General features: G+C 51.4%; 9 protein-coding genes across 9 annotated transcripts; 5 read left to right on the top strand and 4 right to left on the bottom strand.

Moving 5' to 3' along the window:
* Positions 1–1,111: 1,111 nt before the first annotated feature.
* Positions 1,112–2,998, top strand: Triagg1_464 (uncharacterized protein; the record flags this gene model as incomplete). Its single annotated transcript, XM_062899642.1, has 1 exon — positions 1,112–2,998. One exon carries the CDS (start codon positions 1,112–1,114, stop codon positions 2,996–2,998), a length of 1,887 nt encoding a protein of 628 aa, XP_062760814.1.
* Positions 2,999–4,132: 1,134 nt separating this feature from the next.
* On the bottom strand, positions 4,133–4,481 carry Triagg1_463 (uncharacterized protein; the record flags this gene model as incomplete). Its single annotated transcript, XM_062899631.1, has 2 exons — positions 4,133–4,395; positions 4,454–4,481. 2 exons carry the CDS (start codon positions 4,479–4,481, stop codon positions 4,133–4,135), a joined length of 291 nt encoding a protein of 96 aa, XP_062760813.1.
* A 2,259-nt stretch (positions 4,482–6,740) lies between these two features.
* Triagg1_462 (transcriptional regulator family: Homeodomain) lies at positions 6,741–8,834 on the bottom strand (the record flags this gene model as incomplete). Its single annotated transcript, XM_062899620.1, has 4 exons — positions 6,741–7,698; positions 7,762–8,225; positions 8,385–8,496; positions 8,638–8,834. 4 exons carry the CDS (start codon positions 8,832–8,834, stop codon positions 6,741–6,743), a joined length of 1,731 nt encoding a protein of 576 aa, XP_062760812.1.
* Positions 8,835–13,604: 4,770 nt separating this feature from the next.
* Positions 13,605–14,619, bottom strand: Triagg1_461 (uncharacterized protein; the record flags this gene model as incomplete). Its single annotated transcript, XM_062899609.1, has 5 exons — positions 13,605–13,739; positions 13,807–14,012; positions 14,086–14,239; positions 14,299–14,391; positions 14,557–14,619. 5 exons carry the CDS (start codon positions 14,617–14,619, stop codon positions 13,605–13,607), a joined length of 651 nt encoding a protein of 216 aa, XP_062760811.1.
* A 1,465-nt stretch (positions 14,620–16,084) lies between these two features.
* Triagg1_460 (uncharacterized protein) lies at positions 16,085–16,875 on the bottom strand (the record flags this gene model as incomplete). The annotated part of the gene is made up of 4 exons (XM_062899598.1): positions 16,085–16,142; positions 16,219–16,528; positions 16,584–16,656; positions 16,720–16,875. 4 exons carry the CDS (start codon positions 16,873–16,875, stop codon positions 16,085–16,087), a joined length of 597 nt encoding a protein of 198 aa, XP_062760810.1.
* A 516-nt stretch (positions 16,876–17,391) lies between these two features.
* On the top strand, positions 17,392–18,546 carry Triagg1_459 (uncharacterized protein; the record flags this gene model as incomplete). The annotated part of the gene is made up of 5 exons (XM_062899587.1): positions 17,392–17,495; positions 17,566–17,656; positions 17,721–17,885; positions 17,946–18,039; positions 18,092–18,546. 5 exons carry the CDS (start codon positions 17,392–17,394, stop codon positions 18,544–18,546), a joined length of 909 nt encoding a protein of 302 aa, XP_062760809.1.
* Positions 18,547–19,845: 1,299 nt separating this feature from the next.
* Triagg1_458 (uncharacterized protein) lies at positions 19,846–20,500 on the top strand (the record flags this gene model as incomplete). Its single annotated transcript, XM_062899576.1, has 3 exons — positions 19,846–19,920; positions 19,999–20,193; positions 20,294–20,500. The coding sequence occupies 3 exons, from the start codon at positions 19,846–19,848 to the stop codon at positions 20,498–20,500; spliced, it is 477 nt and encodes a 158-aa protein (XP_062760808.1).
* A 1,170-nt stretch (positions 20,501–21,670) lies between these two features.
* On the top strand, positions 21,671–24,190 carry Triagg1_456 (uncharacterized protein; the record flags this gene model as incomplete). The annotated part of the gene is made up of 6 exons (XM_062899564.1): positions 21,671–21,775; positions 21,965–22,167; positions 22,261–23,594; positions 23,656–23,858; positions 23,922–24,038; positions 24,101–24,190. 6 exons carry the CDS (start codon positions 21,671–21,673, stop codon positions 24,188–24,190), a joined length of 2,052 nt encoding a protein of 683 aa, XP_062760806.1.
* Positions 24,191–24,878: 688 nt separating this feature from the next.
* Positions 24,879–25,688, top strand: Triagg1_455 (transcriptional regulator family: Bromodomain transcription factor; the record flags this gene model as incomplete). Its single annotated transcript, XM_062899553.1, has 2 exons — positions 24,879–25,275; positions 25,399–25,688. The coding sequence occupies 2 exons, from the start codon at positions 24,879–24,881 to the stop codon at positions 25,686–25,688; spliced, it is 687 nt and encodes a 228-aa protein (XP_062760805.1).

Genomic DNA, 25,688 nt, shown 5'->3' with positions numbered 1-25,688 from the left:
GCGCCAAGCGGCTTCTTTGTTGTTGGTTTTTCTTTGTTTGTTTCGTTGTCGACGCACGCATCGAGATTAATCGCCAATCACCTAAACGGCTTGGAGTCGCAGTGCCGGAAGCAGAACTCTGGAAGTTCCTGCAAGTGTTTTTTACAGCGTGTCTTTTCGATTTGCTTCATTTCGCCTCCGTTATTTTTTTGCGCATCTTTTCTTGACGGCATTTATTCTACATCATTTTATTTTAATTCCAGCCACTCTCTTTATTGCCTCTTTCGGCCTCCTTTTGCTATCGATACAACCGTCGACAGCTGTGGCAAGACCAGACCTGGCGTCGGCTCGTTCCTTCCACTCAATTGCTAGTGTCAAGAGACTTGCCCCTTTTCTGCTCCCTCCGATTTGGAGATTTTTCAGCTTCACTTTGCACCTCATTTCTCCTCATCAGCGCCAATTCCATTGCTTTGCGCTACAGCTGGTCTGTTGCAACTTCACGTCATCGCACTTTGCTCATCGGAACAACTCTTCACCTCGATACCGCTAGCACGGCAATACTTGCTCTCACTGGCCTCAGCATTTGTCGAAAGAGGTAATAGGTGTTGGAACCCGCCCTGCGGAGAAACTCCCACTGAATAAGCAACAGTCGCAGCGCGAACAAGAAACTGCAAGGTTACGCAGACAACCCTTTTCGCTCCGACGCTTCCGCTGGAGCCTAGCGTGTCGTGCTTGCATCGCATCGCATCGCCGTTTTGCAAAATTGGATGAGGGGGATCGCTGTGACGCTAGCTGCATCACCGTACGAGCAACTGTGTGCCAAAGTGGCAGCCAATCCTCCGCATAATCCCCAAAGCGCTGGCTGACTTTGCCTTTCCCGATTTGTAAGGCCCAGTCCCTGTCGATTGGCCCTTTGCGCAGTGGTGGACTCGCCGCTGTACCGTCGCAATCTTGGCTTACACTGTTCTACAGCTTTCCACGGAACACGGGATTCCGCTATCATCTCTGCGCCTCATAATCCCGGCGTTTCCAAGCACCCACTGCCTAAGCCCGCCCGGGGTTAATAATCGCTTTCGCAATCGCATCTGCAACGCGCTGTAGCCGCTACCGACGCTCGCTAGAGTGAGTAATCATGGCCGCCGTATCGCCTCGGACCGACCTCCACCCCTCGCCCGAAAAGGGCAGCGGAGTTGACTCGCAGGAGCGCCCTGCTGCTTCGCTTTTGTTGGCTAAGTCCGATATATTTGACCGCCGCCCCAAGTCCTCGTCCGGCATTCATAATCTGTCCGTCAACGTCACAAAGGCATCCCGATATGAAGTCGACTCGAACATCCCATACACTGCTATTCCATCGTTAGGTGGCTCTGGTGCCACGGGTCCTTCCGCCACGCCTGTTATCATTTCCCCGGCCGAACCTTCGACTGTGCCTTCGCCCAAGACCGCAATTTTAACAAGCCTCACTGCGCCTTCGCCGGATTCCAGCCAGCAACAACCACGCGAACGATACCAACCTACTGTTGCCCACGACCTACTTCCTCGCCAAACCATTCTCAAGGCACTCGCATCGACCACTTCTGTTTCGCGTCCCAGAAAGCCCGAGGCTCTTTCCTTCAACAACATGTTATTCCCTCACAGCAACGGCGGCTCTTCCGCCGCCGCGAGCCCTCAGCAGCTCGTCGATGCGCTCCAGGACCTAGCAAAGAAGAGAAATACACCGACCACGGCAATCAGCAATCTGTTGTCGCCATGCTTTTACCACCAGCGATTCGACGACGCTGTCGATTTTGAAAAGGTCCTGGACGAGATCAAGAATGACGAGTCCATGTCGCACTCTCGCTTGGTCCAGACCGCGACAAGCGTTCGCGAAATCTCCAAGCAACTCCAGCGTCGCCCTGTCAAGCGCGCTGTGCGCAACGTCATGATTGTTACCAAGGCACGGGATAACCAGCTTGTTTACCTGACGCGAGAGTTGACAACGTGGCTTTTGCAAACCCCCCGATATGGGTCCGACGTTGGCGTCAACGTTTACGTGGACGCCAAGCTGCGCAACTCTAAGCGATTCGACTCTGCCGGCATTGTCGCTCAAGATGCGCGATTCGAGACCATGCTCAAGTACTGGACTCCGGATCTGTGCTGGAGCCAGCCCGAGAAATTCGACCTGGTCCTCACCCTCGGAGGTGACGGCACTGTCCTCTTTACCTCGTGGCTCTTCCAGCGCATCGTGCCCCCGGTCCTCTCGTTCAGCTTGGGCAGCCTGGGCTTCATGACGACATTCGAGTTTGAAAACTACAAGAAGCATCTCAACCGCGTGATGGGAGATGATGGTATGAAGATCAATCTCCGCATGCGCTTCACCTGCACCGTGTGGAGAGAGGGTCAAAACGGCAATCCTGATGAGGGAGAGCAGTTTGAAGTTCTCAACGAGCTTGTCATTGACCGCGGCCCATCGCCGTATGTTTCGAACCTGGAGCTGTACGGAGATGATGAACTCCTGACGGTTGTCCAAGCTGATGGATGCATCTTTTCCACCCCCACTGGTTCGACTGCCTACTCCCTCTCGGCTGGTGGTTCCCTCGTCCACCCGGATATCCCAGCCATCCTCCTGACTCCCATCTGCCCACACACGCTCTCGTTCCGCCCCATGGTTCTCTCCGACACCATGGCGCTTCGTGTCGCCGTCCCGCGCAACTCTCGAGCTACCGCGTACTGTGCTTTCGATGGCAAGGGACGCGTGGAGCTCAAGCAGGGTGATCACGTTACCATCACGGCATCTCAGTATCCCTTCCCAACTGTCACCCGAACCGACACGGAATGGTTCGACAGCGTCAGTCGCACTCTGCGGTGGAACGTCCGAGCCGCTGCTCAGAAGCCTTTCGATGCATCCGGCATTTCACCTGATGGTGATGATGACAATGACGACAGCTGGGATATCGACACTGACAGCGCATACTATGCGAGCGAAGAGGGCAGCACTGCCGCCAGCCCCGTAAGGAGGCAAATGAGCATGCTGGGCATGTGATTTCGACAACCGTGCAATTTTTTCTACTCTCTCGATTTATACACGAGCGTGTCTTGTCAGCGCTTTGGTTGCAGACTATGCTTACACCGGCACTGATTCTTATACACTTTCACTGAACATATAGATATAGGATATGTCTGGAGTTTTCTGGCGTTGGAATACGGATGGGACTCCTCTGGATAATGTCCCTCCTTGGTTAGATTTTTTGGCTCTTTCTTTAAACCACAGTCTTGTTAGACTAGATGACACTACATCGCTAGAAGCGACTTGAGCAACGATCTTGGGTCGCTTGAAATGCAAAGAATACGAATCTTTCGTTTGCCACACATGTTTTGAGTAAATTTTCTAGTAAATCAATTATTCGTGACTTGTAGTTTCAGTGTCGTAGAGCCTTTTAGGGACAGCATCTCAGCGACTACGTTGAGTTCAAGTCAGAAGGACAACCTGTTATGTAATACCACGGGTGCTGGCCCATGCAATAGATGCCCGTTTGTTGAATATCTGCTGCTATGGCTATATTCTTCTATTATAGCCATGTTCCTCTAGCATCTGCTATGTACTAAACGACACCTTTCCATGACGCTCCAACGCCTAGATGTGAATCCTCCCAGGCCCAATAGGGCATAACAACAGTGACAAACTTCTTCCCCCATACCGTAAAGATCTCTTGGTGTTGCTGTTGCATTGGTATCAATAGTTGCAAGAATAGGCGGAGCCAAATCATCAAGGCTGTGATGGAGGGTGTTTGTCGGTCCAGTAAGGTTCATATCGACTTCTTTAGTAAAATTCTCGGTGCCCAAGGGGCTGTATATTTTGGGTATGTGTGAGGCAGTAATCATCCACGGGTATATTGTCACAAGCGCACAACGCTGGTTGACTGCGTTTCGTTTGGCATGCTGTGAGAGGATGAATCACACGGGTCGGCGAACTTCCTTATCCAGCTCGTCAAATATATCCTGCGGCTCCTGAAAATCGCTGCGAGTCGAGGGATTTCTCCGTCACGTAGGACTTGGGAGAAATCATTCGCCCGATATTCAGTAAGCAGGTCTTGCTTTTTGAAGTCAACTCCCTTCATGTTGACTTTGAACACATTGGGATCGATGGCATCTTCAATAGGGCCATTAGTAGGGTCGGTCATTCGCCAGACGAATCCTCGCCAGATGAATCATCCGTGGGATCAACGCTTTGTTGTTGATTGGTGACTTGGCCTTGGTTGCAGTCCGGCATAAACCAGCCATCGTGGCCTGGCAACGTAAGACTGTTGATAACATGGGCATCCCGGTGGAGGCGTTGGAGTCTTGCGGCTCGTTGCTTCGGCGGAGTGTTCTCCCACTCCCTGCAAAGATTGATTGTCTCGGTCGACGGCAATTCGCGAATTGCCTGGATGAGCTTGCAGTCTAGGGAAATCATTAGTACTTGAAGCAAAGCGGGAAATTAGTAGGGACAAAGTAATACCGTGATCGACTTCGAGTTGGTCCATCATCTCGCTGAGCCGGACTCGGGACGGAGTTTTTCTCCTTTTGTCTCTTTCGTCGGGAGATTCATCCAGCTGTGTCCAGGTCGGGGTAGTCTTTCGTCACGCGTTCGTAGTAGTTCTGTCTGCTGCATATCTTTGGTCCAGACATTACGCGTATGAACCAGAGGTGAACCCAGTTGGCGGCCCTGCCCCCGTCTTTGGCCGCGTTCCTTGTCAATTCTGTTGGATGAAACGGTGATTGTCGTGGCGCTTATGGCGTATGTCATTGTTTTGGTTTTCGCGCGGAAGAAGCATCGCCCGTTGGGTCGACCATCTGGATGCTTCTTCCAAGTATGTGCTGTCAAGAGCTCTTGCTGGCGTGTTTGTCATGTGGTTCGGCTCTGATTTGCATTTTGCTCTGTCAAGTATGAACTCGCTGGCGAGTTCTACGGCGGTTTGTTCCATGTGAATACAGATCCTTGAAAAGCAGGCTCCGAAACAAAGTGTGTACAAACCTCCCCTCCGTCGACATTGTTTGCACAAGGGACTTCAGATTCCTCTTTGGGTGGAAGGACTGCCGCGGCCTGTTGCTTCATAACTGCACAGATTCGGCCAATGTTTGCGTTGGTTGGTTTCGATAATAGTTGCATGTACGTCGGTCGAAGACGACATCTGTTTTGCTGCTTTCGGGTTGCTAGGCATCAACATGAGTTCAGTAAGGTTTGGTTGTTCCGATCAAACACCCATCCGTTCCATTGCGAAACCAGTTTATTCCCGTTTGGCTGGCCGACCGAGTCATTCCAAAGTCGTGCCTTCGTGAGGTATTTCCACTGACCTGCGATCTGTTGCCATTGTTGATTCTGTATGCATACACCACAAAGGGCTGCTTATGATGATGAGGGGTTCAGTAGTAAAAGACGTCCATCGGGTATGCCCGGAAGGCCTTCACACGCGCTACGCCATCAGAGTAAGCGCTGTTCAGAACATGAGACCGAGTGTCCGAAAACGTACCTCTTCTTGTCGAAAGAAGGACATTGCAAGCAATCCCCGTAGTGATAGTGAGTCGGGGCATCAGGCATTGTCGAACCCTCTAAAAGAGAATCTCCAGGGAAGAATTCAGTCATGTTCTAGGTCTCAGTCTGTATCTGTAGTGTTGGTTCGAGGTTTAATTTATCGTCCGGTAATCTTCTTCAAAGCGGACATCTTCGACAATATGATTTTTTCCGTCTTCAGCACCAGATTGGAGTTCGCGCAGAGCGCGACGGAGTTTTGGCTCGGCGGCAAAAAGTTCATTCAGCCACGAACAAGTATAATGTCGAACACGGCATGTGGTGCAGCCCGCACCCGCCCCGGGGGCACATTGAATTCGAGTGCCGGAAGCAATGAGAGAGTTGATACACTGCTCGCAGGGGTACGCGATGACGTCCGGGGGCTTGCTAGATTCATCTTCGGAGTCTCTGGCCGTCATCGCTGAGATGGCGACAACGGCCAAGGATATGATGTCCCAGCTCAAGTTCAGTTGATGAGTGAGAATCTACGGGATGGGATTGAGCTTCTAGCCAGCTAACTAGCCGAAACTATATAGACAATTTGGAGCCAATTCACTTGTGTGCGGCCATTTGCATACATGTATTCACCGCCCGTCTACGTGTCAATGCAAGATGCCGACTCAAGTGAATGAAGATCGAAAGCTCTAGATTCACTCTCAAGTGAATGAAAGATTGAAGAGTTTAGAGTCCCTCAAGCAAGTTGACCTTCAGAGGCAAGTAGGAGGCAAGTAAAGTAAATCATGCAGTAGCTTTCTAAAACCATTGATTCTCATGCATTGGTGCCAAGTAAACAATGTAGATGGAACAATTTCTTTTCTATCCCCGCCAGTTGATATTCCCACCGCTCCGTGTGCGCCGTTTTCAAATGCTGCTGCAGCTGGCCTGGGAGAATCAATCCAACTGTTGCCAGTTCCAGCCATAAGCCAATCCCACGACAAAACAAAAACTCCCTTATCCGCAATGTTCAAACCAGCAAACATTCCTGTCTCTCCCAAAGTTGGAGAGAAATATGGTAAAATATCCTCTTATGCAGATCTCCCTCTCGCCCTCTAAAGACAAAGAAAAAGTGTCAAAATTCGTCAAGGGGAGTACAAGAATTAGAAATTCATGCCTTCGTATAAAAAACAAAGGGAATGATCAAATGAATGTGTGCAGTGATGCTTTTCTTGTCTTTCTTTTTTTCCAAGCAAGATTTTTTTTTTCTTTTTTTATCGCGGTTCTTCGCTTCCCGCTTCACTCACCTCCAAGCGCCCTGGCTCAGAGACAGCAAGCCGGCAACGCAGTCCATGTCGCCCTTTTTGCTGGGGCTGACCTCGCCGCACATGAACCGGCTTACTTCATCGTCCCGTGGGGACTCTGCCTTGGCCTCTAGATCCCGGAAGCCATGGATGCCCGTTTTCACGGGAGAGCAAGGCTCCGATGGCACGGCGTCAGACCGCACCAGGAACGCTGCTGGGCTCTTTCGGCCCTGCAGCGCTCGACCGATGCGTCTCGCACTCTGCGATCTAATGGGGCTGCCAGGAGCCACTTGGCGTCGTCCTTCAGCACAAGTTGCCCCGTCTCGCGGGCTCCAGTTCTCCTTGTCCGAGTCGGACGGGGAGACGAGCATGGAGACGTTCATCTTTGCGTGAAAGGACTCGCGCGGCCTCTCATCGTTTGCCCAGCATGTTTCCAGCCGAGCAACGCTGGAGGCGGTGCGGCCGAGCCTGGGCTTCTTGGTTTGGCGAGAGCGCTGGTACTTGGACAGCGGGACATTGCGCTTAATGCTGCTAGGCTGCAGGATGCCGCTGCTGGAGCGGAGCAGGCTGATGGCAGCAATGGCAGAACCGCTGGACTCGTGCTCAGCTTGAGCCGTCAGCTCATCGCGAGTCTCGGAGTCGGCACACAGCTCCCAAGCATGAACATCACGGGATCGGCCACGAACAAGGCGCGGTGGAAGTGAGTTGGTCAAGGTTGAGATGGGGGGTAAAGTGACAGCAGGGAGTGCACTATGGCTACGCTGAAGGCTACGCTGCCGATACTGGGACAGAGAGGGCAGAGTAGACGGAGGCCTTGACGGGGTTTCACGGACTGGGGATGACTCGTTGTTGGCCACCAGCTCAGCCTTGCCCTCAAGGGAAAGGGAAAGACGCATCTGAGACTGATATGCTCTAGATGAATTAGATGAGCAAGAGGAAGGGTAGAAGGGGTCGAATCTGGGAATCAAAGTCAGCGAGATGAAGACGACACACACTCCCATCAAACACGCAATAACTTACTTCACAGAATTGTCACGAGGAAGGGGCGTGGCGTACGAATTGCCCAGGTTCCATCGGTTTGCCAGGTAGCCGACAGAGTGAGAAGCATGATGGACCTCATCCTGTGCGGATGGGTACAATTGCCGTTGTGGTGTCACATGCGGCAGACCGTTGGCAGAGAAGGGCGGGCAGCCGTAGCGGGGAGCCGGCGTGGCATGAATGGCCTCTACACCAGCGTGGTGAGGGTGTACATGCAGAGGGCTGTTGGGATGGTGAGAGGGTGGTGAGAGAGGATGGTTGACGAGGATTGGAGAATGCTCGGCGGAGGGAAACGAGGCGGGATCCAGCTCGACGACGATGCTGCGGGAGGTGATGGGGTCTGACGCGATGTTGTGCATGCCGCTGAAGCGGAGGGCCGCCAGCTCCTGCGGCGACAGCGGGCGTGATTTCCGCCTGTCATTCTGTCGACGATTCTGGAACCAGATCTAATTCGGCAAAGCAGCCTTGTCAGCTTATGTTTGTCTCTGAGCATAAAAGGGTTGCATAAATCTTTAATTGATCTAATTTGCAGACGCGTTGACCACCCCGGATCCCGGTACGGCAGCCAGGAGTGGACGTGCGAAATTTTCAAGCAGATGACATACCTGAACTTCCTTTTCGTTAAGTGAGACGCGGTTCACGATCTCGAGACGCGCCTGCTTATCGGGCTTGGGGTTGATGGAGTATGCTTCTTCGAGAATCAACTTGTCCTTGGTGCTAATTGAGGAAAGGTAAACATGTTAGCCGTCTGCAAAACATCCGGGGCCAATTGAAGCCGAAGCCGAAGCCCAGGTGACCTGTATCTATGGTTCCCAGGCCCCAGCAAGCAGCAAGCAGCAAAGCATCGGGTGGACATACGCTGTTCGCTTTCTCTTGCCCTTGGGATGTTTATCTGTAGTGGGGGATGAGACGGTGGGGAGCGCGCTCTGGGCCATGCCGGGCATGTACTCAGAGGTTCGGATAGGCGACGGGGAGCTGACATGCCGCAGATGCTGATGGTGATGATGATCCAGGTCGGCCATGGATGCAGGCGGCGTCAGAGGGTTGTTGGACATGATGGGGGTGGAGAGCAGTTATTGTTGTTGTTGTGGTGGTGGTGGTTGTTGTTGTTTGTGTCGCGGGTTGTTGATCTAGGAGGCGCCTAGAGCTAGAGGCATCACTCTCCTGGGCGTCGGGCTGTCGGGGATGTCGAGAGCGGCGTGAGGAGGATGGGATTAGGATTGGGATTAGGGGAGAGGAGGAGGAGGTTTAAAGACCAAGATAAACAACAATTGGGCCAAGGGGACGAGGAGGGAAAAAATAGAAAATAGCACTGATGGCCTGTCTCGACGTGTACGAGTAGCGAAAAGGACCAGACGTGGTAAGGCAGTGGCGTGTGTGTTGTGGACGTGCAGGAGGCGGTGGGAATTGAATTGGGTACATAAGCTCCAGTCGCATCGGCAGGCGATCAGGTAGAGTACCTTGGGTACAGGGGGCCGCTAGCGCTGCTGCTTGCCGTGGACAGCGCATAGTACAGCAGGTTACAGCACGCACAGCACGCCAACGGGCGGTCCCCTGGCGCTGGAGCCGGGAGGGGCGTGGGTGGCCGTGGGTGGCCGTGGGTGGCCCCAGGGGGGAGTTTTCGCCAGCGATCCACGGGCCCCATAGAACGGCATTCCGACCGCTGGTATCGGTACGGCGGGCGCCAGGCGCCCAAGTCACCTCCCAGAGGCACCCCTCTAGCTCTCTGGGCGCTCGAAATTTCAATTCCTCTCTGCTAGCAATTTAGAACAAAAAAAAAAAAAAAAAAAAAAAAAGGAGGCACAAGTCGATCCGCGTTCTTTCGAGCTCCATTCACGGCAAATCACGTCGCGCGCCTGGCGCTGGCATGTCCAAATAGGGAAACAATTGATGGCAAAGACGCGTTGCACGTGCAAGGGTCAAAACGATGCATCGCCCAAGCCATTTTGCTGCGATTCTTCATCACTTCTTTTGTTGTTCTTTTTTTGCCAATTGCACCGAAGCTTGGCTCGGACCATTCACGACCCCTGTCGCTGGATGCAGACGACTGCTCCTTTTTGATAGGAGTGCCTACGAGCATGTATTCAGCAGCCCAATTTTGCTGTTAAGCATGCCGCGATGCAAATAATACAGAGTACTCCTTACTGGACGAATGAAGTCGTAGAAGGAAATATTAAACATATGTAAATGAGTACTAAGTAGCTGCTTTGATAGCACATATCAGAGAAATGTAGCCATCAGGCAAATACTACTAGGAGAAATATAGCTACTCCTTTTTCATTTCTTCTTCTTCTTCTCTACCTCTCTCTTTCTCTTTCAGCAAGAGGTACTATACCTACCTAGTGCAAGTACTGCTCCATGGAAAAGAACATGGCAAAATACCAGTACTTGACCTGTAGCATTTCCTGTAAAACAAAAGAGCCGAGAGCCATGCATCAAGGGAAAAAAGGACCAGGATAGCTTGGCCAACGAACGCATGAGAGGCGTACACGATACCCTGCCTGCTGAGTGCTTGCATGGTCCCCGCCCACAGCGTCTTGCTGTTTTCACTGTAGTGCTGCCACCACCTGAAGCTACCTACCTGTACATGTAACTCGTACTATAGTACTAATTGAGTCGGATCAGCTAGCGGCTTTTTGTTACATACTAGCAGCAGAGCTTTGTTAGGTTTGTTTACTTTTGGCCGCATTGGGTTCGTCGTCGATAAACAAGGAAAAGTCGGGGGAAAACAAAACAAACCAACCTACCCGACAAGCACATCACATCACATCAATTAATCAATCAGTCTTGCAAGGGTACCATCGACTTCCGCCATGATCCGACAGCAGCAAACAGAGCGGCATGGCATCGACAGCACAGGGACGGGCACAGCACAGCACAGCACAGCACAAGCACAAGCAGCTAAACTTCTTCATCAGGTCACCTCACACCATCCACCCACGCTTAAACTGGGACACCGCCATGCAAGCACTCCAACGTGTCTCCCTCATCCCATCCATCCATGCCATGCCACTGCTGCATCCGCTTTACGAACACCACAAAGGACTCTCGCCCGGTGGATCGTCTTAGCGCCCAGCCCCCCCTGTTTTGGAGCCGCCACGTTGTGCGTTGTACGGATACCATGTTATGGAGTTGCTACGGATGGCCAACCTTAACTGGCAAGGCCGCCATCCTTTCTACCCAAAGCCCTCTCTTCGTGTGGCCCTTTCAACTCGCAAAATGCTTGACCGCCTTGGGCCCCCCCCCGGTCCCCTTTTGCCCAGGATACATATCATGCTGCATTTGCATTGCTGCTCCGTACGTGCGAAACGGCATTGGCCTATCACGGCCGTCCGCTCCTCCGGCCTCTTCAACGGCAAAGCAGCCGTGCCCAATGCTATGCGCTGGCCTCGGCAGATTCGCCCAGCCTAATCTATGTACGATTAATTGAATGCCTTCCGCCTTTTTGACTCTTGTTTCTGGGGGCCTCACCTGACACCACCCTCCCCATCTGGCCTCTCTTGCTTGCCTCTTGCCTTTTGCCTTTGCTTCTGCCTCGTTTCGTCTTCGACTTTCACTCACACACACACACTCTCCCCTCACATCTCCCACTCTCCGTCTCTCTCCAGATCACAACACATCACATCACGTCATATTGCATCTCCCATCTCATCTCTTCTCTTCCAAACAACAACCCAATTCTTCCCCAGTTCACCGATCCAATCTCATCCGTAGCTTCTCCGTAGCCAGTGATGCATCAAACACCCAATGGGCTCTCCCCATATGCATTGCAAACTCAACTTACATGCCCAGCTCCGTTTCCATCTCTACATTGCCTTACTCGTACATGGCATACCTACTCATACCGCACAAGTCCATCCACGTCGTACGTGTCCAGGCCCGGCCGCCTGCTTCCTACATGTACATGCGTCCTGCAACCCGCACGTCCCCCCCAGCCACAGCATTTGGCTCTCTCTCACCGCAGTTGACCCCAAGCAGGGAGAGACCACAAATGCTACCCTGTCAAAGACACCACCCCCCCGTTTCTCGTGTGCCCAACCCGTTCCTCTCATCTTCGCCTCTCTGACTGCTTTTTTTCTTCTTCATCTCAGTCTGTTTTAGCCTAGGTCTGTCCTAATTCTGCAATGCAGAGACTAAATCGCAATGGCGTACCTCCCACCTACCTACATAAAGCACTTGAATCATGTAATCTGCTTGCTTACATTAGCAAGAGGCATGTTACTTACTCGTGCTGCCTTTGGGTTCTACTTGCAGCGTACCCAAAATTAGGCAAGGCCGTGGTACTTCTTGGTAGTACTACTCGTAGACAGGGGGCCCGTATTGGATCTTTGCTTGGACCGACTCTCGTTAGTCAGTATGGAGTACTACGGAGCTCCTCGCACATGAATGCGTTGTCCGAACATGCATTCCACAAGTCTAGATGTCTCGCTGTGTGGTGCTGTCAAGAACAGGGGAGTGGCTAGTCAGTGCTCCAGCTATTGAAATGTTACATGTCAAGGTTCAAAAGTTAGCTGTGTGTGGTGTGCAAGGCATCGGCAGCGAGATGCAGATGAACAATCTCCATTCATAGAACAAGTATTTTGGCTACATGTACTGCGTAGCATATAGTAGTTCAAAAAGGATATACTACTAGTAGTAAGTACTAGAAGAATGTAGTCATAGTAATAAGAAACACTAGAAAGATGTAGCTATAATAGCAGACAATAGAGGAATATAGCTATAATGGCACATATCAGAACAACATCAGTATCATAACAGAGATTAGGGATAGTAGCAGATATCTAAAGAACTGCAAATCTACCACTCAGCTAAATGTCTACAGCAGTAAATAGATGACTTTCCCTTGCATCCATTTCCAATACTCAAAGTCTCAGCCGCTGAATAGCCATTCCTCATAATTATCCGTGCATGGAGATATTTCTCCGTACTATACACGTATGGAATATTCCTGCTTATACCAACAATGCATCATGTTCAAAAGTACTAGACAGCTCCCATCATATGCGGTGCTGACTACATGTACATGTACATACCAGTCTTGCGAGACCAGGTAGGCCCGTTATCGTACATGCAGTGCTGCAGTACCTATAGGTAGTAGGCAAGGCAATTACTCATACAACAAAGCACCGACCGGCCGAAACAGCTGTTTCTTGCAGATCTGATATCTCTGCGCAGGTGATGGATGCTCGCAGCTCCTACCTAGTAGCCTGTACTGCCTACTACCACTACCATTTGTATCTACCCATGCATTCCTTGCCTTGCTCAATCTTGCTCGACGAGAACCAGACAAACAACGCCGTCAGCCAGCATTTGCCGATTCACATGCTCTGCTACCTAATGATGTTGCCATTGTTCTGCGGATTAGCATACGTAGTAGTAGATAGACAACAGTAGAGAAATGGTTTATGTCTCAGACAGTAGCAACTGACAGTTTACTTATATCTATAGTACCTAGTATTAGTTGCTACTCCGCAGATAGTGATATGTTTACTTCACAACTCACTGTCACCATCTCGAGGAGCCAGGCAAGGTAAAACCATAACATAACATTGGGCATCGTGGTACGAAATAGGTGTCTTTAATATGAAAAAAGTCTAGCTAGGTTGGTTTTTGCCGCACTCCCTGCGGCGACGCCCCAATAATCTACCCCCAACGAGGTACCAAGGGTATTATAGCCTTGCCCTCTCCAGTCGAGCTCATGTAAACCCGGAAATCCCCTTCCTTTATCATAAACGATCATTCCAGCTGCCGATGGCTTAATCCTCAAGTAATCCGGGATGTCCCAGCATCATCAATAAAACACTTTTTGCCGTCGTACGAATCGTTTACAGATCGTCGTCAGACAGCTCACCAGGAAGAGGCAAGGCGGCGGCCACGATCATCTCCTTGTTGTACTGCTCCAAGAGAGCCTCGTCGACCTGGGCGGTGGGAGGAGCCAGGGCGGGGGAAGCAACGAACTCCTATATTGACAGCGAGTCAGCGCATTGTCACGATATATTGAAACTTCATGTCAACGGGAGTACTAACCAGGGCGGGGTTGCCAACCAGCTTGCGGGCCAGCCACAGGAAGGGCTTCTCGAAGTTGTAGTTGGACTTGGCGGAGATGTCGTAGTACTGGAGGTTCTTCTTTCGGTGGAAGGTGATGGTCTTGGCCTTGACCTTTCGCTCCTTCACATCAACCTTGTTACCACACAGAACGATGGGGACGTTCTCGCAAACGCGGACAAGATCACCTGCAACCCACGTGTCAGCACCACTATCCATTACTGTTCATGTTCAAGATGGATATCCAAGGGGGTAACGTACGATGCCAGTTGGGGACGTTCTTGTATGTGATGCGGGATGTCACATCGAACATGATGATACCGCACTGGCCGTTGATGTAGTAACCATCACGGAGACCACCGAACTTCTCCTGGCCGGCGGTATCCCACACATCGAACTGGATCTGGCCGTAGTTCTGGCTGCATATCAGTATATATGGCGCGCTATCGACGGCGGCGGTGTGCTGAGACTCACGGTGGTGAAGCCAAGGGGGTGAACCTCGACACCGAGGGTGGCCATGTACTTCTTCTCAAATTCACCAGTCAAGTGACGCTTGACAAAGGTGGTCTATTGGCGTCAAAGGTTTGTTAGCGAATGATGGACGCCAAGGCGTAGATCGCCATCAGGGAAAAGAAACAAAAAACATCGTTCGCCACGACAGGCAGGAGTATCGTGTTCGATCTCGTTTGCAGGCAGCGCCGATTGGTATCCATGAACCAAGAAATAACACACCTTGCCGGTACCACCATCGCCGACAAGCACAAGCTTGAAGGTAGGAGTCTGTTGCTCAGCCATATTGACGGCTCGAGTGATTGCGTGAGGTGATGTAAACAGGCGGGGTCCTGCGAGATGGCGTTAGTCTGTCTTATTTCGAATCCTCAACGCGAGTAACGGTTTGTTGATGCGCATGCGAATCTAAAACGGCCGGCAGCTCATCCAGACGGGCGCGATCGAGGGAAAAATCAAGGCAAAACCAATAGGCCGGGCACATACCTTGTGGGTTTTTGGGACGACGCGAGGGTGGTGTGGACGTCGAAAAGTTGCACCGGATGGTCTTTGACCTGAGTTCTTTTGAAGGCGGCGGGGAACTGGAGACAAGGGAGCAAGACCTTGCCTCTCATCATCAAGCGAAAAATTCAGTCGCCAGGGGTGGGCTGCCCGCACGTGACATCACCGCCCTCGCCCGCTACCTGCGAGGACCTTGGAAGCAGCCTCTTTCTGCCGTGCGACAGAGGTCCTGCCATGTACCGCGCCAGCCAAGCGGCGAGAAGCGCCGGCAGGAAAAGCTTGTTGCAGGGCAGCTCCGGTGCCTACCGCCTGCCTGTTTGGGGCCTGCAGACCCAGCTGGGCTCCATCTCTCTTCTGGTCTGTTCTCCGTCCTTCGTAGCGCAAGCCGCGATGCTGCCCAGGCGGTACCGACCAGGCATTGGAGGCTGGAGGCTGGAGGCTGGAGGCTGTATGTACGACCAATGCAGAGCAGCTGCAAGCGCCCAGGAGTAAATTGATGTCTCAGGGCCCAACGAATGTGCGGTGAACGAGCTGCTGCTGCAGCGCCGATTGTTTGATGCGAGCAAGGGAGTTGTTTGCTCCATCTTGATTCACTTTAATGCTTGTTATTTATTGTAACTGATACTTTGAGAGCCAGGTTAAACTACCTGGTGCTTTTCAAGTGCTTAATTCCGGCATAGTGTGTATTGCTACTACTGAAATCTCCATTCTGCCTTATACTCTGTGTTTTCAATACTTGCTGCCTTCGCATACAGCGGTAGCACTCGGGCTAGTTAGCAGTGCCACAAGTCGGCAATACGAAGCGCCATTCTTCTCAACAATCCATCCCATCGAGCGATTTTCACATGACCAATCTTGATATCTTGGCTTTCTGCAGTTCTGCACAGCATCATGACGCAACTTTTACCCCCTGTTGTCGCCCCGGCTTTGTCAGCATCTTTCTGGTGCCTAATCCAGCCCGTCCAATTCTTCTCTCAACAGATCGTTATAACGTGGCCAATCTCCTGTCAATGGTGACGCCAACAGGTGCCTAAGCGCGTGCTGGATGGCAATACGGCAATAATTCGACAATGACTGTTTGGTCTTGGTATGGCGCCACTGACACGGGCGTGACCAAACTTCCACCAAGCTAGAGCTGCTGGTTCGGCCAATTCGTGAGGATATTGCATCCCGATGACAGGCTACAGAGGCAAAATGTGACAGCCTAGCATTCCCCTTCCACCCCAGTCTTTCCTTGGAGTCAAAGTCAATCTCAGCTCCTGTCGGCGAGCAACTCCATCAGGTCGAGATACTTTGATAAAGATGTTTCTCTGTTGATGATTGTTAGCGTCGACCAAAGAGGTACCAGACGATTTTGGACATACTCCTTCATTACCCTGAACACACTCTGCCACCTTTTTGAGACCATCGTGATTTGATCGGTTCACGTAGCCAAAGTTACGAATCTCATCACCAGCTTGTAAGCCAGCCTGCTGAGCTGGACTGTTGGCCGCAACGGTGTTGACCTTTGCAAACGGCTCATCCAACTGTTCGGGATGAGAATCCGGTAAAATTCGAAGCTCATCTCCAGCTGTACTAGGAGCTTCATCACCATCTTGGATGTTTGCAAAATGTTCGTGCAGATACTTTTCTATCGCCGTCATGAGATCCTTGTAATCATTACGTAGGCGGATGATGCGCGCTCTTGTTGTGCGGACTGTGGCATACATGTTAGACTACATTCATGAACAAGCTTTTTTCGTCTCATATACTCTGAGCAACGTCGAGATCGGCACGTGGAAAGCCATCTCTAGTCAACAGCGGCGTTTGCATATCGACGCCGTGCTATCATTATTATTAATCATTGTCGACTATGATTTGTATCAAGAATCAAGGGCAGACTCATACCGAATCAAGGACACTTCCCAAAGCTTTGAGTTCTGCCTCCATATCGTCCTTCTTGCGCTGGAGTTCTGCGAAGCTCTGCTTCCCTGCGTCGCCGTTTCTCTGGCTGAGATTTGATGTCGGCCCAGAGGGCACAGTCGGTGCGTGAAGAGTATCCATCCTAAGCGGTAATACCTATGTCCCAACCAGAGTGGTGAAAGAGTTGGACCTTGAACTGAAAAAGAGAGATGGTATCGAAGGGTTGATCTTGACAGTTTAGAGGCAGATGGTTTGCGAACTCAGCACAGCTGTTTTAGAGCTTGTCATCACCAACGGCAAACATTCCGGGGCGTTTTTTGCGGGGTCCAGGAACATCAGAGGCCTACGCACTCACTGAAGCCTTCAATTTTTAGCAATTGGACGAAAAGGTACTTGCTAGGTACGCGAACATCGCTTTAAATGATTGCAGTCAGCGAGTTCCACCAAGTACTAACTTTCTCTTTAGCTCGACCAGCCAGCCTTACACCATCCACTCTCTACCTGGCCCGTGCGTGTTTCCTTATACGAAGCACTAACCTCCGGCTCTTTTCCCAACTAACAGCAGCACAGACGTCACCTTGCTAATCTTTCTTTATCCTGCCAACTTCCCAGACGCGTGCCATAGCATTTTTTTTTGTTGTCGCGACGCAGGCCACGATGGCTTCCGCAGGAGATGCTCGGCTTATGAAGTCGACCAAATTCCCTACCGAGTTCAATCAAAAGGTTGACATGCAAAAGGTCAATCTTCAGGTCATTAAAAAGTTTGTCACTGGGCCCCAATATGTCTTATCGCGGATCCCGCCTTTGCAGTCCTGACGCCCAATCTCACAGATGGATTGCCAACAAGATTTCGGAAATCCTGGGTAGCGAAGACGACGTCGTCATTGAGCTGTGCTTCAATCTCATTGACGGACCTAGACATGTATGTTGGATCCTCCTCGCTTCGACTTGGTAGCGGCTTTCCATGCTAACTGTTTGGTCACCAGCCCGACATCAAATCGCTTCAAATACAGCTTACTGGGTTTCTAGACAAAGACACCGGGCCATTCTGCAAAGAGCTTTGGAAATTGCTGTTGAGTGCTCAAAGTAACCCTCAGGGAGTCCCCAAAGAGCTATTAGAAGCAAAAAAGCTTGAGCTTATGCAGGAAAAGGTCGGTGTCCCGTCGTGAGGACGTCCAATCCTACTTTTCTGGATCTAACAATCAACACAGATTGAAGCCGATAGAGCTGCCGAAAATGCCAGAAAACGTCGCGACGACTCGGACCGCCGTGATCGAGAGGTTGCAGCGTTGAAAGATCGAGATCGTCGAGACCGAGCAAATGATAGAGGTGATCGATCGGGCCGCCGTGGGGATAGGGCTCCTGAAGGCCGTGGAAGAGGAGGCCATGGCTGGAGTGCGAATAGATCGCGCTCTCCCGAGCCTCGGCACCGCGCTTCTGGAGATCCATACCGGCGAGACAGCTATGTCCCCCGAGCTCGGGGTGGCCGAGGGCGCGATCGTGGCTGGCAGCGGCGACGAAGCCGCTCACCATCTGGGTCAGCGTCAGAGCGATCTCGATCGCCAAGTAGCAGTGCGTCTCGTAGCGATCGAGGCTCTAGGAGCCCTCCGCGCCGCAAAGGACCACCCGCGCGATACAGAGACTCGAGAAAGAGGTCTAGGTCTCCTCGCGGCGATGCCTACCGACCAAGGCGACAGTCACGCAATGGCAGGGATCGCCGCGATGCTCGAAACCGACGCTCACAATCTTCAGAGCGCACCTCACCTCCACCGAAGCGAAGACGGCAGTCTGCCTCTAGAAGTCCCTCCGTAGAGCGCAGAAGACGTTACTCAGCTACACCATCCTCCCTTTCGCGGAGTTCTTCGGTGGCCCGCAGCCGCAGCCCCAATCGCCGCCGCAATCGATCCGTCGATAGTGCTGGATCGAATTCACACGCGAAACGCCGACAAGATCGCCGGCAAGGTGGTACGACAAAAGAGTTGGAGGATGATAACGGACGTGACCGGCGTGGTGATCGTCGTCAGAAAGATCGTGGAGCCCCAATTAGGGGCAAGGAATCCGAAAGGCAGAGACGCAATAGCTCCTCTCCGCCCTCGTCTCCGTCAAACCGTGGCAAGTCGGCTGATATTTTGGAAGATGAATCGCGTGCTCCGAAGTCCTAGCTAGGCACCGGCTGACAACGAAGAGGTGGGTAAACTCCTGACGGAAGGGTGAAAGGAGTGGCCACTCTAGTTCATCGCTAACTTTGACTGAACGATGCTTGACCCAGCATAAAGCTCGCCGCTCTGAAGGCATCCGTGCTCGAGAGGTTTCGCAAATGATACTAAGCAGATGAGAACTTCTGATACTAGCGCTCATATCAACAATTGGGGCTAACTGCTACTCAAGCGCTTGTCTCTAGAATATGAAAGAAACGGCTCGCAGCTCTGCCTGGCAGAGGAAGAGAGCCGAGGGGAAAAAAGGACATTGAAACTGGATAGAACTACGAAAGTAGATTTTGGTAAAAGAAAAGCGATGCACATTTGGCACTCAAATTTGGCCAGTATAAATAGGCGGCAGCTCTTCAATCATTTTAGAAAATATCCCAAGCGGCAATTCATCTAATATACCTTGATATGGGGGAATGCCCAGGTATTCAGCACCCCAATTTTGCTATCTAGCCTCCAGTATCACAGACAATATCGAATATTAGACGATTATAACATAATCCTAAATTGAATATCTTCCACTCGAGGAAGCGCTACAATGAGTAGCAATCTACGCAATAACTACTCCCTAATATAACCTCTGAGACATCCTGTTTGACTTATACTTGTGGTGTTGAAGAGCAGTCAAGTTGGGCGCCACTGACTATTACTCTATTTGGCCTAGTTGGAAGTCAGAGTGGCATATGCTGCACGTTCTAGCTTAGCGTATCCCAGAGTCGGCGTTGCCTTTTGCAAGTTCATCTTCTCGTGACAACGTCAAAAGTACCAATCGCAGAGCCGGTTTCATCAACCAGTTTGACGTTGGCATCGCTATCGCATCGACAGCCGCTTGTAATAGAAGCGCTGGCGCATGGCTGACAATAGGCAAACAATTGCATCCCGACCCAGCGAGGCGCAGCCCACCATGGCAGAATACAAGAAGGCACAGGCGCGCGTGCGAGACTTGGTCGATCGGCGTAGGCAGCTGGAGCGCCGTCTGGTGAGTTTTTGTCTCTTCTTTTGCGCATTCACGGCGTTTGCGTACGACGGCGCGGGCTAAACGATGGCGTTCACATAGGCGGCGATGGAAGACAGCATCATCCAGAAGGAGTCGGCTTACCTCGACAGCACCCCCAGCGGTAACATCATTACCGGCTTCGACAACTACATGAAGGGCACGAGTGGTGCGGCGGCCCAGCGACGCAAGACAGGCCCAGCAGAGCAGAACCGCGTCTTTTCGCGCTCATCCATCTCATACCGACCGAATAATGGGGTAAGATGACATTGAGAAGGGAGACTTGAACATACGAGTCTCCAGCTTGCCGGGCTTGGCTGGCATTCCCGTTCTTCGCTAACTGGATGGAATTGTATAGGACTCTTCAGCCCCTGGCTCAGTAGGCTCAACGCCTGCGCCGACACCCCTATCCACCACGTTCCGGGACAGCGCATCGGGCAATCCTACGCCAACATCGGCGGGCGGAAACAAGGCGAGCAAGCCCAAGAAGAGAGACACGGAAGATAGCGAGAATGATGCGCAGACGAACAAGAAGCGAACGAATTTTGGGGCATCTAGAAAATGAAGGGTGGGGGCCATGATATTTGGATTTGGAATTTAGGTGCCGGTGTCTTCCCCGCGATAGTATAGCCCCCAAGGGTGACAATTTGACACAAGAGCGGCGTTTTATAAGGATGGGATACATTGAGATATAATGAATACGGCGTTGGACAAGAGGATATATTGAGCGATATTTATAACACATGATCATGGAAAGATGGAGCGGAGATGTAGTCAAGGCTGGACATGGTCGTCAAATCCCAATGTCTTCTTAGGAGTGATATCTACACCATGAACTCAATCAATTCTCATCTTTTTCTTCCAATAGAGCGCTGAGAGAGAATCTCCGGAGCACTCATGTCACGTTCTCGTTATCATGGCCAAAGTCACAGACTGAATGAAATAAAATGGATGTCTCGAGAGTGGAGATTATCGCCAATGGATCAGACAAACTCGAGCTAGATTTGGGACTCGGCAAGCCGGCACCGTAGCAGCAATGGATTCTACAAGTCAGCATCCGCTCATTCAAACAAGACAGCGGGCCTGTGCGGTGAATTTGCTTTCTTTCCTCTTGTCGGTCCGAGATGACTAGGTAGGATGCAGTAGTTCAAGCATCTGCTTATTTTGCTACTTTTTTCTGCTATCCGCTACTCTCGATATTTGTCTTTTGCATCTGCTACTGTTGCCACTTCTTCTATCGCCAATGGTGGGATGCCGCATGGACGATTTGAACTGCTAGCTGTGAAGAAATTGCCCTTATCAACTCTACAATTGCGAGATGTACGATGCAAATTGGAGTATTTTCTTGGTATTTTTGCTGCTGCTCTCGGTATCCATCTTACGTATTACAGCTCAGCATAACCAATTCATCGGGTGTCAGTTATCACAACGACAAACCTCCACAATCCCAAGCCGTGATACAAAAAGTCCCTTTTGCGTTCCCATTATTAATTACACCGAAGGGCCCCCCAGGCTAAAAAGGTCCCTGAGCAGTGGATTCTGATCTAGCAAGCACATATGCACGTCTTTTTGATCGTTGAGTGCGGGGTTGCAGATGAGGGGTCTGATGGGGGGTTTTGCAGCCATCGGGGTTCTCGTATGATGTGATAAATAGATAACCATCGATTAGCCCTCGCTGGCATCGTTTTTATTGTTTTGTTTTCTTGCGTCGACAATTGGTCTTGAGCAGCCCTTTATGATGACAATACAGGCCGAAAAGTTTACGCCAGAGGTGCTCCTCTCGGCGCCACGGCGCTCGCCTGGCGTGCCCAATGCCATAGGCGAGCTCGTCTTATACACGGTAAGCTTTGCGTTTGTTTGTTTGTTTGTTGGTCGGAGCTGCGCAGGAAAATAATGAGGCTTTCAATTGAGACACGCAATGTCTTGGATGTATCGCATCATCATGCGTGTAGATGAGTCGGATGAGATTCAGATTGAATCAGAATGAATCGGGTCGTGGACAACTGCTCACGCTGGCCCTCAATCTTAGGTCTCGACATACTCCTTCGACACCCACTCCAAGACGGCGCAGATCCGCGTCCTCAACATCAAAGAGGGAACGTCGCACCTGATCTCCGAAGATTCCGCAGCCAGCGACCCAATCTGGATCGGCGAAAAGGAGATTGCCTATGTCAAGAGCCTCGACAACGGTGCCTCGGCACTGGTGGCGCAACATGTTCTCGATCCAAATGAGTAAGTGAAACGAACTTCCCCATCTACCGTACCGGCTGCTAGAGAAACTCACCCCCGTGTCCAATAAAGGTCAAACACAATCCAACGCTTCAGCGGAAGCATCTCCAGTCTAAAGGCTAAGCCTTTGTCCGCAGACAAGGTGGCCTTCTGCGCTGTCGCTCTGACAACCCCCGATGGGCAAATGTACACCCCGGCTTCGGAACCCAAGTCTCACACATCAGCCAAGATCTACACGTCCCTATTTGTGCGACACTGGGACTCCTGGAACACCGAAAACAAAAACTCGCTTTGGTACGGCCAGCTGGAGAAGGTTGACGGGAAATGGACTCTTGGAAACTCGGCCCTTACCAACCTGCTTGCCGGCACTGCTCTCAGCTCTCCTGTGCCTCCATTTGGAGGTGCCGGCGATTTCGATGTATCCTCGACTGGCATTGTCTTTGTCGCAAAGGATCCTGAATTGAACCATGCTAGAAACACCAAGACTGACCTCTACTTTGTTCCCCTGGCTTCATTCTTGGACAAGCCCAGCTTCCCCCAGATTGTAAAGACGGGAAGGTTGCTCGGATACTCAAGCTCTCCCGTCTTTTCGAACGATGGCAAGCAGGTTGCCTTCTTGCGCATGAAATCCCAGCAATATGAGGCAGACAAGACGAGGCTCTTGCTGATTCCGGATGTAACCGATCTGAGCAACGTTCAGGAATTCTACGAGACAGAGGATGATAAGGGAGGTTGGGACTGTAGGCCCGATTGGATCGTCTGGAGCCACGACAACAAGGAATTGTATGTTGCGGCAGAGAAGCACGCCCGCGTTGTCCTGTGGAAGCTCCCATCCTCACCGCTGGAAGCCAAATCTCTTCCTACCCCAATCCACGAGGATGGGTCTGTCGCCGAGGCGAGAGTTCTCGGTAGCAGCTCATCGCTGTTGATTACAACGAGGTCGCGAGTCGAAAGCTCCAACTACTCGATCCTTGATCCTGAATCTAAATCGGCCACTACCATCTCTTCAAGCTCGAAACAGGGCCGAACTTTCTCCCTCAACAGATCACAGTGCCAGGAGATTTGGTACAAGGGCTCAAAGGGTTATCCCATCCATGCTTTAGTCACCTTACCCTCGACCTTTGACTCCTCCAAGAAGTATCCTCTGGCTTTCTTCATCCATGGCGGTCCTCAAGGTGCTTGGGGAGACGACTGGAGCACTCGGTGGAACCCAGCCATTTTTGCCGAGCAGGGCTACGTCGTTGTGAGCCCCAACCCGACTGGTAGCACGGGCTATGGTCAAGACCATACCGATGCTATCCAGAACAACTGGGGTGGCGATCCTTATGTGGACTTGGAACTATGCTTTGAGTATCTGGAGAAGGAAGTGAGCTACATAGACACAACCAGGGCTGTGGCTCTCGGTGCGTCTTATGGAGGCTACATGATTAGTGAGTCGTCCCCAAGCAAAGCAGAGATGGTCTCCGGAAGCGTGAATCTAACTATCATCAGACTGGATCCAGGGCCATGATCTTGGACGAAAGTTCAAGGCATTGGTATGCCACGATGGAGTCTTTTCGACTCTCAACCAGTGGTCTACGGAAGAGCTGTTCTTCCCTGAGCATGACTTTGGTGGCACCCTCTGGGAGAACAGGGAGGGCTACGAGAAGTGGGATCCCGCCAAGCACGTTGGAAACTGGGCCACGCCGCAGCTGGTAAGCTGGATTTGAGATGGTTCCACGTGTCTACCGTCACAGACTAATTTGCCCGCTTCGCAGGTCATACACAACGAGCTCGACTACCGCCTGCCCATTTCCGAGGGGCTGGCCATGTTTAACGTCCTTCAGGCTCGTGGCGTGCCAAGCAAGTTCGTCATGTTCCCAGACGAGCATCACGTAAGTCAAAGAGGTTCTCTTCGCCCCGTGATACGGTATGGATACTGACAATGTGTGATAAGTGGGTGCTGAAGCCAGAGAACTCTTTGGTCTGGCACAGGGAGGTGCTGAACTTTATCAACAAGTACAGTGGAATCTCTGAAGAGAAATAAAATAATCCCATTCCTCTCTTTTCATTCCATTTCCCCTTTACTTTTCGGATGTTATGCATGTTGAGTTTGCGCATGTATATAAGTTTGTCAAACATGTGGAACTTTAGGAGGCTCTTTTCGACGGTAGTGACTTGAACTTGGCAAATTGCATTGTTGGCTATGGCATATTGTTGGGCTCTTATGGCAACACATATTTATCAAATGAAGTAACAAAAAAGCAATCAGTCGTTGTTTCTTTTATTAATGAGACAAAACCAAGAGGAAGGCCTCGTATTTCTCTATCACAAGCATGCCTACAGACTCGTACCTAGCATAAGATACAGTGTGAACGTTGCTGGTTTTCTATCGACACTGTATGGGTCCTTATCAGAGCTGGAGCTGATCTGAACGGGAATCTCAATTCACTGGTGCACCGAGCTTCACTTTTATCAGTTCCTCCCGCTATAATAATCTGACTCTTCATCCACCGCAACCAAGAGCTTTGCCCTTTGCACAACCCGCCCAGCAGTATCGCGCACCAGCTTAATCACAGGCGAACATGCGCTGTGCGAGCCATTCTGTGCGACAGAGTCGATGACGTCCTTGAGAGCACATGCGACAGCTTTGGAACAATTCTTCTAGCCACCGAGGCCGCCTTACCTTTCTCTTCTCTCTCTCAACAAGCCTCAAGAACACACAAGCTCTCGCCATGGCTCGTCCGCCATCCATGTTTCACGCTTTTCTGCGGCCTTCAATCCTCCAAATCCTCCGCGCGACGGGCTACCACAGCACGCGCCCTGCAGTGCTCGACACTCTGACAGACATTGCAGCGCGATACCTGACGCTTCTATGCGAGAAGACGGCGAACAATGCGACCAACAACCACGGCGATGCGGGCGATTACGATATAGTGGACGTCAGGATGGCGCTGCAGGAGGTGGGGGCTCTGCTGCCGGAGAGAGCTGAGACGGAGCAGCTGTGGAAGGGAGAGGAGGATGTGAGAGGAGTGGAGGAGTTTGTTGAATGGTTTGCCGGGACGCGCATGAAGGAGATGATGGAGATGGGCAGCGGGGATACTGAGTCTGACGCTACAGACTATCTGGCAGGTAAGATGGCGAAACGAGGAGAAGAAGAGACAATTGCATTTCTCCCCAAGTTTCTCTACTTCGATCCTTTTTTTTTTTTTTTTCAATCTTGCAAACATCTGGTTAACACGGCAATTTGTCTAGCCCTCAAAAAGAAGCACAGCAAGACAGGCGACGACGCAAAGTGGCAAGGCACAATCTTTGGCAAATTCAACGACGGCAACGAGATCCTCGTCGAAGGCGGGCCCATCACCAGCATCAGCGAATGGATATCCAAGAGAGCGCCGGAGTCAGATGCGCCCCACGAAACGACGGAGCAGAACGGAGACAACAAGCCCGAGGCCCCGGAGATGAGAAGGTCCCCTAGTTCGGGTCTCAGCTCCGTAGGGGATAGGCTGGACGACGATGGCATCGAGGGCATGGATCTTAGCTAG

The sequence above is a fragment of the Trichoderma aggressivum genome (assembly GCF_033847375.1).
Source record: "Trichoderma aggressivum f. europaeum strain CBS 100526 chromosome Unknown scaffold_001, whole genome shotgun sequence".
Classification (NCBI taxonomy): domain Eukaryota; kingdom Fungi; phylum Ascomycota; class Sordariomycetes; order Hypocreales; family Hypocreaceae; genus Trichoderma; species Trichoderma aggressivum.
Note: the sequence above shows the minus strand (reverse complement) of the source record. Positions and strands in the feature narration are given on the sequence as shown.